At 45.8% G+C, this 15,003-nt stretch overlaps 1 protein-coding gene across 6 annotated transcripts in view; it reads right to left on the minus strand.

Moving 5' to 3' along the window:
- MATN2 (matrilin 2) overlaps window positions 1–15,003 on the minus strand; it is a 170,598-nt gene that overhangs the window by 53,423 nt on the left and 102,172 nt on the right. For all 6 annotated transcript variants that reach the window (XM_021089069.2, XM_085022004.1, XM_021089067.2 and 3 more), the window contains exon 6: window positions 5,896–6,018. In XM_021089069.2, the coding sequence (XP_020944728.2) occupies window positions 5,896–6,018 (123 nt within the window). The remainder of the gene's footprint in view (window positions 1–5,895; window positions 6,019–15,003) is intronic.

Consider the following 15,003-nt stretch of genomic DNA (forward strand, 5'->3'; position numbering starts at 1 on the left):
TAAAAAATAAATAAAAGCTGTACCACCATATGATCCAGCAATTCCACTTCTAAGTATACACCCAAGAGTTGAAGCAGGGACTTGAACAGATGTGGGTATACCCATTACCCATGCTCATAGCAGCATTATTCACAATAACCAGGAGTTCCCACTGTGGCGCAACAGGATGGGTGACATCTCTGCAGCGCCAGGATGCAGGTTTGATCCCTGGCCTGGCACGGTGGTTTAAAGGATCTGGCATTGCTACAGCTGGTCACAACTGTGGTTCAGATCTGATCCCTGGTCCGGGAACTCCATACCCTGTGGGGCCGCCAGAAAACAAACAAACAAAAAAACCCACCAAGGAGTGGGAACAATCCCAGTGAATGAAGGACCAAAAGGAGGTGAATATATACAATAGAATATTCCTTTTTTTTTTTTTTTTTTTTTTTTTTGGCTTTTTAGCACTACACCTATGGCATATGGAGGTTCCTAGGCTAGGGGTAGAATTAGAGCTACAGCTGCCGGCCGACACCACAGCCACAGCCACATCAGATCTGAGCCACACCTGCAATCTACATCACAGCTCACAGTACCTCTGGATCCTTAACCACTGAGCGAGGCCAGGGATCAAACTTGGTTCCTGGTCAGATGCATTTCCACTGTGCCACGACTGGAACTCCAACAATGGAATATTCTCGAGCCTTAAAAAGGAAGGACAGTCCGACATTTGCTACATCCTGGATGGGCCTTGAGGACATTATGCTAAGTGAAATATGCCAGACACAGAAGGATAAATATTGTATGATTCTGCTTACATAAGGTTCCTAGATCAGCCAAATTTATTGGGATGGAAAGTAGGAAGTAGAATGGGGGCTGCCAGGGCCTGGAGGGGGAAGGAGGAGTGGGGTATTATTATTTAATGGGTACAGAGTTTCAGTTTAGGGAGATGAAAAAGTTCTGCAGCTGAGTGGTGGAGAGGCTGTCCAGCACCACGAAGGTACTTATGCCTCTGAACTGTACCCTGACAAAACAGTTACACTGGTAAATTTCATATTATGTATATTTTACTACAGTTAGAAAAAAGAGTCTTGTCAACATTTTGCCAATTGATGGCACTTGCATGCTTCTATCCTTTTCCTCTCTAGAAAATATTCAGATAGGGAGTTCCCACCGTGGCCCAGAGAAAACCAATTTGACTAGCATCTGTGAGGCACACGTTCAATCCCTGGCCTTGCTTAGTGGGTTAAGGATCCCGAGTTGCTGTGGCTGTGGTGTAGGCTGGCAGCTGTAACTCTGATTAGACCCCTAGCCTGGGAATCTCCATATACTGCGGGTGTGGCCCTAAAAAGACAAAAAAAGAAAATATTCAGATAGATTTGTATGGGTTGCTTTAGGGTAAGGAAGTTGTATAAAAGGGGGTGCTTTTTTGAACACTGCTTACACATTTCAATTATATGATATGTTCAGAAACATAAAGCATTTTTATGTACCTTTTGGCTTAATCATAAATTAATCATGTTTGGTATATTACATTGACTAGTCTACCTTTTTTCGCCAATAATTACACACTTAATAATTAGATTAGCTTTCAAATATACTTTTGGTTAAAAATAGAGACTGAAATTTAAGGCACTGAGTATTTTTTATTTCATCTTTTTTGCAAGTTTATGAGGGAGTGGAAAAAATTTTTTTAAATCTCTCAACATCACAGCAGTAGCCAGGCTCTGACTTGGCTGGAAGCTCATGTGATGCCTCATTAATGACTAACAGGATACTGTCTTGATTTGAGCTTCTGTCTCTATCCTCTGAACGAGTCCCCATTTCTCAGTTTGTTTTCCTGTTTTTGTCACAGATCTGGAGCATTCCTGAGCAGCATCTCAGTTCTTTTTTTTTTTTTTTGGTCTTTTTAGGGCCACACCCATGGCATATGGAAGTCCCCAGGCTAGGGGTGGACTCGGTACCTACATCACAGCCACAGCAACATTGGCTCCTTAATCCACTGAGCCAGGCCAGGGATCGAACCCACGTCCTGGGTACCAGTCAGGTTCGTTACCACTGAGCCACATCAGGAACTCCAGCGTCCCAGTTCTTACAACTAGACTGCCCATTCCTGATTCTCCCAGCCTCCCAAGTCCTCTGGGGGGTCTCCATTCTCTTGCCAGTCCCCCTTCCCAGGGCTGGGTCCCTGCCCTGTACCCCAGCATGGTGGGAAAGGAGCCCTTTTAAGGGACGTATCTCCTGGATGCCGTTAGCCCGGAGCCTTCGGATTGCCCTGCACCCTTCTCTGCCCACATGCCGGGGTAGCCCACTTCTGGGTCTTGACCCCAACAGGGCCCGGAGACAGCTGAACTGAGGGCTCTGTGCCTTGTTGCTGAGACCTCACAGCTGGACAAGCCTCTCCCCTGACTTTCAGCCAGAACCCTCTCCCAGGCCCCCCACACTGTACCATCCACTTCTAGGGTCTCCTGGCACTATCCTGGGGCTCATTATTCTCCATATCCCATGAGATTCTGGGATGAAAGACATGCTAAGCCCCAGTATGGAGGGGGGGGGGCACGGTGAGGCTCTGGGAACAGGGGTGGGGGTGGAAGTCAGGAAACCCCAGCCAGGGAAGGCATTCTGCAAAGGCAGGAAGGAGAACAGACTGCATACTAGGCAGGCCTCAGCCCAGGGCGGCAGCAGCATCCCCACTGCTTCTGGTCCAGCTGGTCTCCTCCTTCCCTGAGAAGGGTCTTACCTGTATCACCCTGAGAGCCCTCGGTCAGGTAACCCCTTGCAGGTGACTGAGCTGCTCTGTGTGGCTTGAGTTCCCCAACCAGCCTCCAGGGGAAGCCTGAGGCCAAGTCTTGAATTTTTCAGGCACTATGAAACTTAGCCCAGGCAGGTGGTATATGCTCAATAAATTCCAAAGTCCCCCAAGTCTCTGAAGCCGGGGTCATCCCTTAAAAGAACGTGCTTGGCATCAGGCAACATGCTACAGGGTGTATAAGAATCCTCCTGCTCCGTCTTCAAGACAATGCTACGAAGTAGGCAGTGTTATCTTCCCAACTGTTTCCAGCTGAGCAAACGGAGGCATCCATAACCTGCCCAAGATCATCCAGCCAAAAAGCAGATGGGCTGGGATTTGATCTGAGGCAGAAGCTGCCCCCTTGGCAGCTCCCGGCCTCCTGATGGATGGAGAGAACTGACTCATCGGTCCAGCAACCACAACTCCCCTAACACGACCGCAGCCCGGGCTGGTGGTTCACAGCTCAGAGTATTCAGAACGGATGACTAGGAACAGAAGTCCATTTACCCTTCACTCACTCTCTCCATAAATAACTGCACGCCAATCACGCAGGGCATGGAGATGAGCCTGTCTGGCTGATATTTTTGCTCATCTTTCCTCCTCCTGGCTATCTCTATCCCACCCTTCTCTGCCTGGTGAAGGATGGCTCTGCCTTCAAGACTCAGCCAAGGCATCTTCTCCAAGAAGGACCTGTTCATTGCTACTCGTGTGTGCTCTGGGCTCCAGAAATGTATGTGCTGTTTTATTTTAAACATATTTTTTTTTCCTTTTTTTAGGGCCGCACCCAGGGCATATGGAGGTTCCCAGGCTAGGGGTCAAATCGGAGCTGTAGCTTCGGCCTCCACCACAGCTCACGGCAATGCCAGATCCTTAACCCACTGAGTGAGGCCAGGGTTTGAACCCACAACCTCATGGTTCCTAGTTGGATTCCTTTCTGCTGAACCACAATGGGAACTCCCTCTTTTCAGATTCTTTTCCCTTAGAGGTTATCACAAAATACTGAATGTGCTGTGCTGTATAGTAGGTCCTTGTTGTTTATCTATTTTATATATGGTGATGTGTATCTGTTAATCCCGAACTCCTATTTATCCTTCTCCACCTCCTCCCCCGCCCCACTGATATATCTGTTTTGCCTTCCTGTGTCCCTTACGGTTCCATACGCCACCCCTGCCACCAGCTCTGGTATTTGTAAACTGCTGATATTTAGGGACTGAAGAGCAAGTTTAAGTTTCAGGAGTTTGAAGGGATGCTTTTTAAATGGTACAGGCATATCCTGCTTAACTTAATAGATGTTTTTAGCAAGGTGAGTCAAGGAACTTTTTATGAGTTGAAATCCTGTTTTCTCGTTGGTGTCAGAGGTGACTTCTTTTACATTGCACTTAAATTTCCTTTGAAAAAACACTTTAAAAACAAGCTGTTCTCAAGTGAATCTCTCTAGAGGATAACTATCCACATACAATCCCTTAAGTGCTCTGATGTATCTTTATAGTTAAAAGAATAAGGAGTTCCCTTCGTGGTGCAGCGGAAACAAATCTGACTAAGAACCATGAGGTTGTGGGTTCGATCCCTGGCCCGGCTCAGTGGGTTAAGGATCCAGTGTTGCCATGAGCTGTGGTGTAGGTGGCAAACGAGGCTCAGATCTGGCGTTGCGGTGGCTGTGGCATCGGCTGGTGGCTACAGCTCTGATTTGACCCCTGGCCTGGGAACCTCCATATGCCGAAAGTGCAGCTCCAAAAAGCAAAATAAATAAAGAAAGAAAGAAAAGAAAAGAATGCTTTTGGAATCCATTTGCAAAATTAATGACCACCCTCTGTTTATAAACTGCTATGGTCCGATGTGGGGAGCTCAAATTATTTTTGATGCGTATGTATATAGTTAAAATCAAATAGAACTCAAAAGCTCAAACAGAAACTAAGCAGTTCTCTGCAAAATGCCTTCTACCTACCTTCCCCCACCCCAACCCCCCACCCAGGAGCAACCACAGTCAATTCCTTTTGGCTCAGCGATTTTCCTTTGCTTGTGTGGAGTCAGAGCTGAAGGCCACAAGCCACAAAGCTTCAGTGAAAGTATTTCTTAAGCCCTGTCAATACTGGTGGGCACAGCCAGACTGAGCCAGAAGGAGGTAAGGTGATCTGATGGTTGACTCGCTCTGCAGATGCTGGAGGAACACAGCCCTATGTGGTCTCCATCAGAGATACATACCTTCATCAGACACTGTGAAGGGTGACATTGAAAGAGAGTGGCCTGGGCATATACCCGGACAAAACTTTCCTTAAAAAAGACATATGCACCCGCATGTTCATTGCAGCACTATTCACAATAGTCAAGACATGGAAACAACCCAAATGTCCATCAACAGATGATTAGATTAGGAAGACGTGGTATATATACACCATGAAATACTACTCAGCCATAAAAAAGAACAAAATCCTGCCATTTGCAGCAACATGGATGGAACTAGAGACTCTGGTACTGAGTGAAGAAAGTCAGAAAGAGAAAGACAAATACCGTATGATATCACTTATATCTGGAAACTAATATATGGCACAAATGAATCTTTCCACAGAAAAGAAAATCATGGACTTGGAGAACAGACTTGTGGTTGCCAAGGGGGAGAGGGAGGGAGCAGGGTGGATTGGGAGCTGAGGGTTAATAGATGCAAACTATTGCCTTTGGAATGGATTAACAATGAGATCCTGCTGCGTAGCCCTGGGAACTATGTCTAGTCACTTATGATGGAGCATGATAATGTGAGAAAAAAGAATGTATACATGTATGTGTAACTGGGTCACCATGCTGTACAGTAGGAAAAAAAAAATGTATTGGGAAAATTAAAAAAAAAGTAAAAAAAAAGAAAGAAAGAAAGAAAGAAAGAAAGAAAGAAAGAAAGAAAGAAAGAAAGAAAGAAAGAAGGAAAGAAAGAGAGTGGGCTACGGTCTCAGGACAAGGTAAGAAAGGCCTGACAAAAGAGGAACAGGGACAGAATGTATAAGACCTCCTACCCCAGTGCATAATCCTATGCTACTTTACGCTTGGGAGTTTTCCACAGCCACAGTGCCTACTGCAATAGGATCCAAAACTCGTGTGTGTGTGTGTATGTGTGTGTGTGTGTGTGTGTAACTTACTTGCACATGTTTTCTTATCTGGGTTCAGAGCAAATCCTTTAGGGCACCGGCAGACGTAGGAGGTGTCAGCATTTACACACTCGTGTTCGCATCCGTGGTTTTCTGAGGCACAGTAGTCCACAGCTGTCAAAATTAAAACACAGAGTTTAAGGAGGTAAAGGGCAGAGGAAAGAAGAGCATACTTATGACCAATAAGTTAGGATGAATGTTGTTATCCCCAAAAGAGGATGGATAAATAAATATGAATCTAAAACCGCTCTTGCGGGAAAAAAAAAATCAGGAGTCTGAATCAGATAATTCATCTCAGAAGATACTACAGAACCTATAAACAATTCTATTTAAAAGTTAAAGGAGTTCCCGTTGTGGCACAGCAGAAACAAATCCGACTAGGAACCATGAGGTTGTGGGTTCGATCCCTGGCCTTGCTCAGTGGGTTAAGGATCCAGCGTTGCTGTGAGCTGTGGTATGGGTTGCAGACACAGCTTGGATCTGGTGTTGCTGTGGCTGTGGTGTAGGCCGGCGTCTACAGCTCTGATTAGATCCCTAGCCTGGGAACCTCCATATGCCGAGAGTGCGGCCTTAAAAAGATAAAAGACAAAAAAACCCAAAAAAAGTTAAAGAAATGCAAATGGAAACAATAGTGAGGCACACTTACACTTCATCAGCTACAAAAGTCAAGACAAGATAAAACCTAATGGTGGCAAGACAGCACAGAAACAGGCAGAGTTACTAACAACGGGTGGCATTACAAACTGATAAACACTGGACAATATTCACTCTGGAAATGTGACCCCAAGACATAACTGAAAAAAGGAGGAAATTAACCATATGAATATAAGCTCTTTATAGGAGTATTATTTACAGTGATAGAAAAATTCTGGAAACTAAAAGGAGCACTTAATAAGGATAAAGAGTTCAGTCATTTGCAAGCAAATGCACTGGCCTATTTCTCATCCACGCTATGAATATTCACTGAGCATTTCCTCTGGGGCTGGCCCATAGCAGCTAAGGATGGAACAAAAGAAAAAAAAAAAAAGACGAAAACTCCAGTTAGAGATGCTTACATTTGGATGGCAGTAGTACATAAAAAATAAAATAAGTAAGTAAAGAACATAGTCTCTGGAGGGTGGAGAGTTTCTGGAGCAAAAATGGCAAAAAGGATCAGAGACTGTAGGGGGGTGCGGTGAGAGGGAAGGTGTGATAACAGCAGTGGTCAGGAAAGCCCTTACTGGGAAGGTAGTGGTTGAGTGGAGTCTTGAATGAGGTATGAGCCATGAGGATACCTGGGAGGGAGGACCCGGGCAAAGAGAACAGCAGGTGCAAAGGCCCGGAGGTGCAAATATGCCTGGTGTGCTGGGGGACCAGCAAGGAGGCCAGGCTGGCTGGAGCAGAGAGGGGCAGAGATGAGAACGAGTACAGATCAGGACGGACGGTGGAGCCACTGCCAGGACTTTGGCTTTTACTCTGAGTCATCGGAGCGTTCCGAACAAAGGAATCAAGAAGAGACCATAGCAGGCAAATGGGACCACAGAAAACTGGCTACGGGGCTACAATAATCCCAGTGAGGAATGGTGCAGGCTTAAACCAGTACAGTGCAGGCAGGAAGTGGAGGAGGGGAGAGGGGAGTGGTGTCCCCTCAAAAAGAAATGCTGAAGTCCTAATTCCCGGGACCTATGAATGTGATCTGATCTGGAAACAGGGTCTTTGCAAATACAATCAAGTTAAGATGAGGTCAGGAGTCTGGGGCCTAATCCAACACAACCGGTGTCCTTATAAGAAGAGAAGAACGGAATTCCCTGGTGGCAGAGTGATTAAGGGTTTGGTGTTGTCATGGTCCGTTTTCCCCAGGTCTGGGAATTTCTGCAAGCCCTGGCCATGACCAAAACAATGAAGAGAAGAATGCCACTTGAAGGCAGATTAGAGTGATGCAGCTACAAACTGAGGAGCACCGAGGACCAAGAGCCACCGAAAAAGGCAAAGAAGGATTCTCCAGTGCAGGTTGCAGAGGGAGCACCGCCCTGCAGCACCCTGATGTCAGGCTTCTAACCTCCCCGCCCCCCAGAGCCAGGGGCCAATACATTTCTGCTGTTTTCAGTCACCTGGGGTGTGGTACTTTGTTCCAGCATCCCTAGGAAAGGAACGCACCAGGTTTATCTTGAAAGTGGGGACAAGAGGATTCCTGCTTGATTAGAGGTGAGGCCAGGGAAAAAGAGAGGGATGAAGGCAAACTCAGAGATGGAGAAGGTGCCAGTGGAGTGGGTTTTTTCGTTTGTTCGCTTTGTTTTTAGGGCCACACCCACAGCATATGGAAGTTCCCAGGCTAGGGGCTGAATTGGACCTACAGTTGCTGGCCCATGCCACAGCCACAGCCACACCAGATCCGAAACTCATCTGAAACCTGCACCACAGCTCACAGCAATGCCAGAGCCTTGACCCACTGAGCCAGGCCAGGGATCAAACCCACATCCTCAGGGATACTAGTCAGGTTTCTAACCTGCTGAGCCACAACGGGAACTCCTGGAGTGGGTTTTTGAAGGAAAGATCAGGACTTCCATTCTGGCCATTAGGTAGTTATTAACATTATAATTCCAACATAATTGTAAATAGGAAGACAAATGTACTTTGATGAAAAAAGTACATCCGTGGAGTTCCCGTCATGGCTCAATGGTTAGTGAATCCGACTAGGAACCATGAGGTTTCAGGTTCGATCCCTGGCCTTGCTCAGTGGGTTAAGGATCGCAGATGCAGCTCGAATCCCGCGTTGCTGTGGCTCTAGTGTAGGCTGGCGGCTACAGCTCCAATTTGACCCCTAGCCTGGGAACCTCCATACGCTGCAGGAGCGGCCCTAGAAAAGAGCAAAAAAAAAAGTGTAGATCCGAAAGCTGTACTACACCCAGGTAAATATAGCTCTACGACAAAGGTAGAAAATGAGACATGAAAATGATTGCAGAGTTCTCTTGAAGCACAGCAGGTTAAGGATCCAGGGTTGTCACTGCTGTGGCTCGGGTTTAATCCCTGGCCTGGGAACTTCCATCGCTGTGGGTTCAGTCAAAAAAAAAAAAAAAAAAAAAAAGGTTTCCCTCTATATAATGGTTTAGGGTATTTTAATATTAAAATTTGTAAATAATAACAAGGAAGTGGACTCTGCAAAGTTAAAACACACATACAATTTAGAAAAGCAAAACCATGCATTGAGAAGATAATAGCGTGTTTAATGTAGTTATCAAGAAATGCCAAGGGAAAAGCTAAAGATTTTTAAAGGGTAATAACGAGTGTTGTGTTTATTCTTTTGATCCCAGCTCCATTAGGTTTCTGATCAAGTAGTGTTTTTTTTGCAACTTGACTCCCTGTAGCGTTCTAATAGAGCCTGGTATTTGTGGGTTTGGTACACAAGCTGTCTGGTGGGAACAGTGTATCTATATAGTCTCAGGATCTGAATGTTGTGGACATTAGCCAGTTGTTGGAGTTGAGTCATCCCATAAACACTGAGCTTGCACCAAATCCTTCTAAAAGTTAATGTCTCATCTTTCAGGAACCAATGTATCATTACATGAATAAATGGGGGACAATGAAGGCACAGAGATCAAGGATACCAAGCCCTGGCACGTGCCCCAGGCTGCATGTCACAGGAGTGTGCCATGCTGTGGACCACACTAGCCTGAATCATTAGCAGGAGCCCCGTCCACCCTCCATCCCCCCCATCTCCCACCCCCCACCTCCTTATGCCTGATCTGCCATCTTGAAAATCTCCCAGTGTGGAGTTTGCTGGGCCCACCTCAGGCCACCCACTTGTTTGCATCCCTTCCAATGTGAAGAGCTGCTCATCTGCCTTCCATGTTCCAGGATGCTGACAGCACCACAGTGAGGAGTCACAGTACCTAAAAGGCAGAAACACAGACTCTACCTCTCTCTTGAATGTCCTCTTACACACCACGGGGTGTCATCTCTGAGCCCAGTCATCTTTGTCCCTCAGAGGGGCAGGTGAGTAGGCTGGTCCCATAGCAGCCTGGGGAGAGACTAGAAGCTCTGCTCAGACCTAAAGCCTAAGCCAAATACTCCAATCTCACCTTTTTTTCCAGAGTACGCTAGAATGTGGGATCAGGTATTAATAACATTGCACATTAGAAGCTCTTTTAATTGACCTACTGTTAACTAACTTCTGATCAGTCTCTAATTTTCTTTTCTCTTTTTTTGTCTTTTTGCCTTTTTCTAGGGCCGCTCCCACAGCATATGGAGGTTCCCAGGCTAGGGGTCCAATCAGAGCTGCAGCCACCGGCCTGCACCACAGCCACAGCAACTCAGGATCCGAGCCACGTCTGCAACCTTCACCACAGCTCACGGCAACGCAGGATCCTTAACCCACTGAGCAAGGCCAGGGATCGAACCCGCAACCTCATGGTTCCTAGTCCAATTAGTTAACCACTGAGGCACACCAGGAACTCCTTCTTTTCTTTTTTTCTTTTTCTTTTCTTTTTATAGCCATACCTATGGTATATGGAAGTTCCCAGGCCAGGGGTTGAATCAGAGCTGCAGCTGCTGGCCTACGCCAGGGCCATGGCAACACCAGATCTGAGCCACATCTGTGACCTACACCACAGCTCATGGTAATGCCAGATCCTTAATTCACCAAGCGAGGCCAGGGATTGAACACACATCCTCATGGACACTATGTCAGGTTCTTAACCCACTGAGCCACAGTGGGAACTCCCATGCAAGAAAGATTTTTAAAAATCATATTTTTTAAAAATGAATTTAATGACTTTTAAAAGGGTAACTAAAAGTAATTTTTATTAGAAGTACATTTATGTACATTAAAGAAAATTAAAATGCATAAGGTAGGTTTGGTTATGCATTTTTTTGGTTAATGATTCTGCTCTATTTTTTTTTTTTTCTTTTTAGGGCTGAACCTGTGGCACATGGAGGTTCCCAGGCTACGGGTCACATCAGAGCTATAGCTCTTGGCCTACACCACAGCCACAGCAACGCAGGATCCAAGCTGCATCTGTGACCTACACCGCAGCTCACGGCAACACCGGATCCTTAACCCACGGAGCAAGGCCAGGGATTGAACCGACAACCTCATGGTTCCTAGTCGGATTCGTTTCCCCTGCGCCATAATGGGAACTCCCTAAGTGCTTTCTAAGGGGGCGAAAGTTCCAGGCCATTCAACTCTGACATTCTTGGCTGCATGTTTTGGGTTCTTTGCATAACTACCTTGGTTGCAAAACTGTACTTGTAAAAACAAAAAAGAGGCCAAGCATAGGGAGCAGAGGTATAGAGATGACCTATGATCAGATCATAGATGCTTCTGCTGTTCCAAGTCCTCACCTACTTCCACAAACTCCTCTCTTGGCCCTCTTGCCTGAAAGTTCTACACTCTACAAATGGAGAGAGTGATGCCCTGGCTTTAACTCTCCGGATTACGAAGTGCTGAGATCTCAGAGTTGGAAGCCAGTCTCGCTGTGCCCAACATGTGAGAAATCGCCTGGCTGTCTCCAAGGATAAACCATATTTGGTGCAAGGTTATAAAGCCTAAGATTGATGGATGCTGATTTACAATCTGTTCACATTCCAAGATTTCCTCAGCAGATTTTCCTCTGCAAGGGGATGGCCTTAGTAGAAACAGGATATTTTAAAGAGGAGCATTTGGGTTTTAAAGTTTGTTGATGACAGGGTAAGAAAAACCAAATTTGTCATGTAGAGAAATGGTAGAACCAATTTACTTGCTGAGTAGGTATAAGATATATGCACAATGTCAGATTCACAAAACCTCTCTTACCCAGGGCAGGGCTGGATTCCTTTAGGCAGGAGTTTCAAACTCAGGGAAAGTGTCCTATTGAATTTTGATAACAATGGGGAAGTATTCTGGAGGGAATTGTGTTTTCCCCACCCCAAATGCATTCGTCGAAGTCCTAAACCCCAACCGATCACAATGTGACTTTAAAAAGGTTGATGAGGTCAAAATGAGGCCATGAGGGTGGGTCCTAATCCAACCTGACTCCTGCCCTCATGAGAAATGGAAAGAAATGCAGGTTAAGGATCCAGTGTTGCCGTGAGCTGTGGTGTAGGGTTGCAGATGTGGCTTGATCCCACGTTGCTATGGCTCTGGCGTAGGCCAGGGGCTACCGTTGTGATTGGACCCCTAGCCTGGAACCTCCATATGCGTGGGGGTGGCCCTAAAAGACAAAAAGCCCCCCCCCAAAAAAAATGGGGATGCACAGGCACAGGACAAAGACCTTTCACAGAGGCAGCAAGCCTAGACAAACACCTCAGAAGAATCCAACCTCACACCTAGGCCTTGGCCTTCCAGCCTCCAGAATGCTAAGAAAATAAATTTCTATTGCTTAAGCCACTTACTCAGTGGTATTTCATTATAGTGGCGCTAGCAAACTAAGTCAGGGAGAAATCCTGGCCTTTGGGGATGGGGAAATCATGCTTTAAACAATGAGGAGAAAGCTGACCAATTAAAAATCTAATCTTTTGGAAATCCTGCCATGGCTCAGTGGTCATGAACCTGACTAGGATCCATGAGGACACAGGTTCAATCCCTGGCCTTGCTCAGTGGGTTAAGGATCTGGCGTTGCTGTGAGCTGGGGTGTAGGCCGGCAGCTGTACCTCCAATCTGACCCCTAGCCTGGGAACCTCCATATGCCGTGGGTGAGGCCCTAAAAAAACAAACAAAAAATCTGATCTTTCAAGGGACTGATGCTTCCTCCCATCCCTTGTTGCCAACTTAAATATCAACCTTCCCTTGCTCCCTGAGGGTAACGGATACTGGAGACTATAAGAGGAACGCTTTGAAGGTCATGATAATCCCCATGCTATGGGTAACGGGCGTGGACTGCAACAAGATTTTTTAAATGTACCATGTGTTCGATGTATTATTAAACACAAGTATCCAGCCATAAGAAGACAGAAATTCAGATGCAAACTATTGCATTTAGGGGAGTTCCCACTGCGGCTCAGTGGTTAACGAACCTGATTACCATCCAAGAGGACGCAAGTCTGATCCCTGGCCTCGCTCAGTGGGTTAAGGATCTGGCGTTGCCATGAGCTCTGGTGTAGGTCACAGACACTGCTCAGATCCTGCATTACTGTGGCTGAGCTGTGGTATAGGCCGGTGGCTACAGCTCCGATGAGACCCCTAGCCTGGGGACCTCCATGTGCTATAGGTGTGGCCCTAGAGACAAAAAGAAAAAAAGCCCAAAAAACCTATTGCACTTAGAATGGATAAGCAATGAGGTCCTACTGTACATAACTGGGAATTATATCCAATCTTTCGGGCTAGAACATGCTCGAAGACCGTATGAGAAAAAGAATGTATATATGTGTGTGCATGTGAGTTTGGGTTACGACGCCGTACAGCAGAAATTGACACGATGCTGTAAATCAACTGTACTCTAATAAAAATTTAAAACAAGAAGACAGACATTCATCAAGGATTTAGAAATGCAGATTCAACCAATGTTGCCCATGTCTAGCACCGTTCCAAGTGCTTCCCATATATTAACTCATCTAACCCTCACAACAAGCCTTTGGAGGTAGGTATTACCATGATCCTCAATTTACAGACAAAGCCCTGAAACAGAGTGGTCAAAAGATCTATAAAATGTGGATAACGACAGTGCCTACCTCAAAGGGCTGTTGCAATTATATGTAAAATATTTCAGGAGTTCCCGTTGTGGCTCAGTGGTTAACGAATCTAAGAACCATGAGGTTGCGGGTTCGATCCCTGGCCTTGCTCAGTGAGTTAAGGATCCGGTGTTGCCATGAGCTGTGGTGTAGGTCGCAGACGTGGCTCGGATCCTGAGTTGCTGTGGCTCTTGCATAGGCTGGCGGCTACAGCTTCGATTTGACTCCTAGCCTGGGAACCTCCATATGCGGCGGAAGCGGCCCTAGAAAAGGCAAAAAGACGCACGCGCGCGCGCGCGCACACACACACACACACACACACACACACACACACGCAATTTCAAATAGGTCCTAGGACTTAGAAACTTTCAAAGAGTGGAGACCACATTTTTATCACACTGCCTCCCTAATCAGATAAGGTTGAATTGGAGAGTAAAGAGATATCTTAACACCATTCAGTTGTTTCACAACCATCTACTGAGTAATTACTGCATGTCACACACGGTGCTAAGCCTTAGATGGTAAAGACAAGTAAATAGCACCTTAGGATTGAAAGACAACTTAGGAGAAAGGCAGGAAGGAGAAGCCAAGCTTTCAGCCGTAATTACCTCCAGGACGTGAAATAGAGGAGGAATGTCATTCAGGTTTTGATTTTATACTCATCTGTACGCTGACTCTTTTATCTTTTTTTTTCTTTTTTAATTTTATGGCCACATCCGAAGCATATGGAAGTTCCTGGGCCTGGGATCGAATCCGAGCCTCAGGTGCAGCTGAGGCCACAGCGGCAGCAATACTCTATCCTTTTAACCCACTGCATCAGGCTGAGAATTGAACCCGAGCCACTGCGGTTGGATTCTTTTTGTTTTGTTTTGGCTTTTGGCTTTTTAGGGCCATACCCGTGGCGTATGGAGGTTTCCAGGCTAGGGGTCAAATCAGAGCTGTAGCTGCCAGCCTACACCATAGTCACAGCAATGCCGGATCCTTAAGCCACTGAGCGAAGCCAGGGATCAAACCTAAAACCTCATGGTTCTTCGTTAGATTCATTTCCTCTATGCTACGACAGGAACTCCTGCAATTGGATTCTTAACTCACTGCACTATAGTGAGAACTTCTCTTTCTTTTTTAATAAGCAAAAATTGATTTTGTGCAAAAAAAAAAAAAGATTTTGTAATTAAAAACCAATTAAGGGGAAAAGTTTTTTTTTTTTTTAATGAATTCTTGAGATTGAAGGAAAAACAGTCTACTCTCTAAAAGATGCAAAGTACAGAAATTGGCTTCTGGCTCCAAGGGTTTACAATCTGCTTGGGCAGATAAGATACAAACAGGAGCAAAGTTACTCCAAAAGAGCCAGCACAGCAAAAAATTCACCCTCAAAGATAGAGATAAATGGTCTTTGAAAAATGAAGTTTGGGATGGGAATTAACACAGCTTTAGTGGAAGTTGATGGATTACACACATCAGGATTCAACTGAAGCA

Source organism: Sus scrofa, chromosome 4 (genome assembly GCF_054392235.1).
Source record: "Sus scrofa isolate SSC_HxYL_T2T_F1_AM1 chromosome 4, Sscrofa_HxYL_maternal_Yorkshire_Landrace_v2.0, whole genome shotgun sequence".
Taxonomy (NCBI): Eukaryota; Metazoa; Chordata; class Mammalia; order Artiodactyla; family Suidae; genus Sus; species Sus scrofa.